Source organism: Vigna umbellata, chromosome 5 (assembly GCF_029865625.1).
Source record: "Vigna umbellata cultivar VRB3 chromosome 5, Vumbellata_1.0, whole genome shotgun sequence".
Taxonomy (NCBI): Eukaryota; Viridiplantae; Streptophyta; class Magnoliopsida; order Fabales; family Fabaceae; genus Vigna; species Vigna umbellata.
In genome coordinates this window covers 30118232-30124231 of record NC_142169.1, presented here as the reverse complement: position 1 = coordinate 30124231, position 6000 = coordinate 30118232, and the positions used below count along the sequence as shown (strand labels likewise).

At 30.7% G+C, this 6000-nt stretch overlaps 1 protein-coding gene across 1 annotated transcript; it reads right to left on the bottom strand.

Annotated features, from left to right (window-relative positions):
* Positions 1-1111: 1111 nt before the first annotated feature.
* Positions 1112-3702, bottom strand: LOC124845110 (syntaxin-121-like). The gene is made up of 2 exons (XM_047322156.2): positions 2642-3702; positions 1112-1887 (listed from the first exon to the last, which is right to left on the bottom strand). Exons 1-2 carry the CDS (start codon positions 3180-3182, stop codon positions 1535-1537), a joined length of 894 nt encoding a protein of 297 aa, XP_047178112.1. The 5' UTR covers positions 3183-3702; the 3' UTR covers positions 1112-1534.
* Positions 3703-6000: the final 2298 nt, after the last annotated feature.

Genomic DNA, 6000 nt, shown 5'->3' with positions numbered 1-6000 from the left:
TTATTTAATTTTTAACTTGATTTCTTTTATATATATATATATATATATATATATATATATATATATATATATATTAAAATTAAAACTGATTATTTAACATATGAAAATAAATAAAAATTATATAATTTTTTTGGAAAAAACAAATTATTGAATCCGTTATCGAGAACAAGCCTATCACTATTAGAAAGTGGATCATGTTACTATCAACTTCTTTACCACCTACATCTCCTCCTCCTATTATTCTAGACTGTATTATTTTTTCTTCTCAACTTGTTTCTGTTGAACCTGTCACTGCTACTCCACAAAGGAAATCAACCAGGCCAAAACATAAATTATCTTATCTGCAGAACTATCATTGTAACATGTTATCTACTTTTTCTGTCACTCAGTCATCCACATGTACCCTATATCTATCTCTTCATATATCTCATATAATGTATTATCATCTCTTCATAAATCATGTCTTTAATCTTTCCCAAGTTAGTAAACCTAAAACCTATAACCAAGCCATCAAATATGATTAGAGGCATGCTGATGGGAGTATTGAACGATACAAGGCAAGGTTAGTAGCCAAAGGCTACACACAACAACAAGGCTTAAAACACATTTCTTAATATGGTATCAGAGCCAAAGGTTAAAGCCTATCCTAGCGAGATCTATGTGGGCATTCTGTTCCATCCGTTATCGGGTCACTATCGGACCACCCATTAATTCTACTCTCACGTTCGAGATGTCTATACCTCAGCGTGGATGATATGTGTTGAAAGTCTCACATCGACTAGAGATAAGGCCAAATTATAATATATAAGTGGGGTGCAAACCTCACCTTACAAGCTGGTTTTGTGGGGTTGAGTTAGACTTAAAATCACTATCTAATATGGTATCAAACTCATGGTCAGAATCTATCATAGCGAGATCTATGTGAGCATTCTGTTTCACCCGTTGTCAGAGCACTATCTGACCACCCATTAATTCTAGCGATTGTAGAGTTAAGTTAGGCTTAAAACCACCTTCTAATAATCACACTCTCCCGATGAATGTTACATATTTCGTTTTATGCTAAAACCAAACAAAAAGAATTAAATAAAGTTCAGGAAAACAAAAATGATACATAATTGACCCGAAGTTTTAATATATATATATACACACGTACACCACATGAAATATATATCCAAGGTAAATCATAGGTCACGCCTACAATATATATATATACACTTGTTAACATGAACAACATCACCCCCACCGTAACTCTTTCTTCCATTCTCTTCTCTTTACCCTTCTTTGAAAGAGGCCAGGAGGAGATAAAAGGGCTTTAGCTTCAGCCTTCATATGCAAGTAAAAGTTCCATTGTCGGAAAATTCCTCAAACAGTCGTTAAACAGCGGCAAGGAAAAAGTATACAAAACGTTACCAAAATACATATACGATCACAGAATGAAAGCCATTTTCACATGGGAAGAAGGTCAAATGAGCTTTGACATCTCTTCACCTTGCTACCACTATCAATGATCACACAGTTTGACATGAAAACCTGATCAACTTCTGAAAACAATGGGGAGAACTATGACCAAAACGATAATGAAGAGGAGTATGGCAAAGCAGGTCAAGTTACGGGTGTTTTTCTGATGATTCTTCACAACCTGCAAATGATGCACACCTTTGATGACGGAGGAATTTGCAAGCGCCATGTGGCTCTCTATGTCATCCAAGTGTTCACCCTGATGTTGGACCAACACTGCCATGTCCAAGAACACTTGGTGCAGCTCGTGTAGACTTCTCTCTATCTCTTTCACCGTGCCGTGCCTCTCCTGAATCTCTTGGATGGTGTCCATGATGCTGGCTCGCCCTTGCTGTTGGATGGCTTTCTGTAAGAAACTTTCACTCTCACCTGCTCCATCGCAATGTCATCACATACGTGTCTCATGGTGCCACCAATTTTACACAGTAGTCAAAAAGGTCATAAAATAAGAAAAAGAAAACAAGAACACAAAATTTTGTTTAACCTAATTCACTTTGTGCATGAAATTAATTTAATGCTCGCTATCTGGCTAAATTTTTGCCGCAAGCAATTAAATGTGGACTATTCATATAAATTTAATGACAGAAAATATATTCCCAATATCAGAAAAAGGTTTTATTTGATATGCATACCGAGTTATGCATTCAACAAGAACAAGACAAATTTCTTTTCTCCTCACTTGGCGGTGAGAGCTGTTGTCTCAATTTCTCCCTATGTTTCCGATAAAATAATATACTTCAAAACTGAAATGCTTTACTGAAAGGCCAAAAACTGAGCAAGATAATCATACTAATGAAAAAGATCTTAGTTTACATGATAATCACACCATTAATAACTTTTTATGGAATATATAAAATGATAGTAGTTAGATTGAATGAATTTAACTCTTATTTAAGAGGGAAACAGTTTTTTAACAGATTAATTTACTAAAAAGAGCAAAACTTTGTATGAACCTTTTGTTATTGTTCCTCAATCTCAATTCAATTTCACCTTTCTATATTCTATGCTAATTTGTAGTGCACAGATTCTTCAAATAAAGCATATATTGTAATTAAGAATATATAATATTAAAAGTACCCATGCATTGAATTATCTCAGAAGAGAAAATATGATTATTTGTTACCCGTAGAGATTAGGAGATCAATGGTGTCAGGATCAGGGTTCTCTCCGGTGACAGCGTAGTATCTACGTTGCACGGTGTCTCTGTACTCGTACGATATCTGCTCCCTCAGCTTATTAAAACTCTCCATGGACTGTTTCAGATTCTTGGTCAAGGCTCCGACCAGTGCGGTTCGGGTCCGGTGGGAGTACGAACCGGGTCCGCAGTCGGCCAAGGAGAGGGTGGCTTGGTTGGCGCGGTGGAGAGCCTCCAAGCGAGTCTTCACGAGCTTGGCTTTGGTGAGAGCAAGAGCGACGTCCAGGTCCATGCGAGACCGAAGCTCCCTAACGCCCTTGGGGCTGTGAAGCGCTTTTCCGTTTTGGTTTGAGGCACGGAGACTTAGGTGGAGACGCTCTAGCTCCTTCAGCTCTTCCTTCACCGATTCCACTTCTTCGAAGAACTTGTCCAAGTTCATGCAACTTTGTGTTATTTCAATCACGTGCTGCCCTTCTTGTTGTTGCTGCTGCTTTCCCTTCGAGAACAAATTCGATAACAAGTCGTTCATTCTATTGATTCTCTCCTTCGTGCCTTAAGATAACAACACAAGGTAAAGAAGAAGATCTTTCTTATCCAACTCTAACAGGGTTGTCACTTTTGTATGATGCTGTCTGCAACAGGAGAAAAAAAAAGTCTTTTGAGATAACAGATTTGAATCACAAAATCGATCTTATTAACTGGAGCATAATTGTCTTTTACATAAGGTAAGAAGAAAGGACCGTTTTTTGTTCTCGTAGATTCTGTGTATGATAAGAGAAGGAATAAATAGTAAAAGGGCAACAAAAGAAGGAAAAGGATAGCAAATATATAAAAGGGTTGTGTTGTGTTATATAGGGTGGCTAATGTTGCATTGAAATTGAAGTTGGTGGTGGATACCCCCTTGTACTTGGAGAGGGAGAGAAACAGAAAAAAGATTATAATTATCTGGTCAAATGAATGTTCTTGGAAAATTATTATATACTTGAAGCATAACTAAGGAAGAAATAAACAGTAGAAGATGAGAGGAAGCACCCCAGAAATAGACGGAAGAGGGAAACGATTCGTTAATTAGTTGAGAGAAAGAGTTCTGGTTTACTACTTTAAGTCATTAACTAGTTATGTATTAACTGTATATAGTAGCTAGTTTGTCTGAAACTAGGGTTGAAGTGTGGTGTTCTACGGCTTGTACCTGCTGAACATGAAGCTTCCTATGAATACTTGGTCCTTCGTTTCATCGGTACGAGGCTTATCTAAACATAAACTTGTTTAGATATTTTTTTAGTGTTAATTCCTCTCTTTGAAGATAATGTTTTTTACATCGTATAATTAACGTGATGCTATATATTATAGTAGCAATTTCAAATTAACAGTATTACAAATTAAAAAAATAAGAACGACATTTATTAAATAAAAAATTACGACTCTCAAATTTTATAGTTTTTAATGAAATTTATCCCAACTAGTAGTTTTCTAAATTTAATTTTTTAAAAGTATTTTTATGTCTTCCTTTTTAAATATAATTTGAAAAAAAGAAGATATAACAAGTAAAATCATTTAAAAAACTATAAATAAAGAAATTGTGTTCCAAAGCGAGTCCCCAAAATGACATTTTTATAGAAAAAATTGAATTATATATATATATATATATATATATATATATATATATATATATATATATATATATTATATTCATATTTATAAATGGAGAACCTTTATTTAATGAAAATAGGCAAAAAAATTATTTTCATTTATTCTCTGGTCATTTATATTCTAAAAAGTTTATATTTTGGTAACATTAAAAAACTCATATTTTCTAATTTAAATTTTGAAGTTAATTAGTCGTGATTTTTCTTCAACGTTATTTCGTTTATATTTTTAAGTTAATTTATTATTCAAATTTTATATCGTATTATTGTTTTTATAATCATTATTTTTATTACGAACTAGAACAACTAAATATCTTGAGATTTACTTCATTGATTTGACTTCATTTTCAAAAGTCAGTGTATAATATATGATTTTTATAGTATAGAGATATAATTAAAATGTTACTCGTGGATATAATTTTGAAAGAAGTAGTTTTTCTTACTAAGAAATGACAAAAATATATGAAAAATGAAAAAAGAAAATACAGATAACAAAGAAGATGAAAATGTATAATACTAAAGATTGGTCTTAATAATATTTATCATACATCAAAACATTTTGTTGAATTATATGCTCTATAAGGTTCATAACAATAATTATATTAAAAAATAACAGTTTTATTTATTTTTAAGTACAAAATTATTATAATTAAATATTCCATATCATTATAATTAAATGTAAATGGAATCTCTTTGAAACCAGAATAATTATAATAATTTTAAATTCCAATATTTTAAAAACTACTTTTTATGTACATCTTAAGTAATAAATATATTGAAAATATTCCTTTTAATGTATTCTTAAGAGATAATAATGTCAATAATACAATGCAGTCTCTAGGCAAACTCAAGTTGGATTGTTAAATAAAAAGTTAAACTGCGATAAACTTCATTGGATTAAGATGAAAATTAGATTAAATCTAAACCTTAATCATATCTTAAGTAACATCTATGTATGTAAATTGAGAGCCCGTTACAAATATGAAACGTGCCATCTCCCTTTTTGTCCACACTGTACAGGTTAAATGTACATTCATAAGTAGCTAATACATAATAAAGTATAAAAATAAAAGAAAAAGATGGTTTGATATTATACTTAAATATTTTCTTATACGATTGACAATAAAGGCCAAACAGTTCTTACAGTAGCTAGTCATAGATTTTTAATGTCTTCAAATTTTATTTTCGTTAATTTTATTTAAATTTTACTCAGACAATTAATATGGGTTTGGTGTTTAATAATTTTCATACATATTAGAATAAATTAATATTAATTATAGTTAACTTTAAATATAATTATAAAAGAAATTTTTTTATCTTTTATATTTTAAATATAAAATCTCTAATATTAACATTAAAACATGTAATAATTAATAAGATATAATACATATTTAATTATATTAACAGAATTTAAACAAAGTAAAACTAATATAATTAAAGTGGTTTAAGATTATATTTCTTTTTATTAGCCTAAAAATAAGAATAAAAGTGTTCATACTTATTTTATTCAGTATATTTATTATTTAGTCTTTGAATTATAGAATGATATCTCTGAAACTTTATATTTACATACGGAACTTGACTTGTTTTGTACTCAAAATATTTAATTTTACAATTGGAGAAAAACATGTTAAATGTTTTAACAAAAAATATTAAAAAAATTAAATAGTGTTATATTTAAAAAATTGAAATTAATTATTA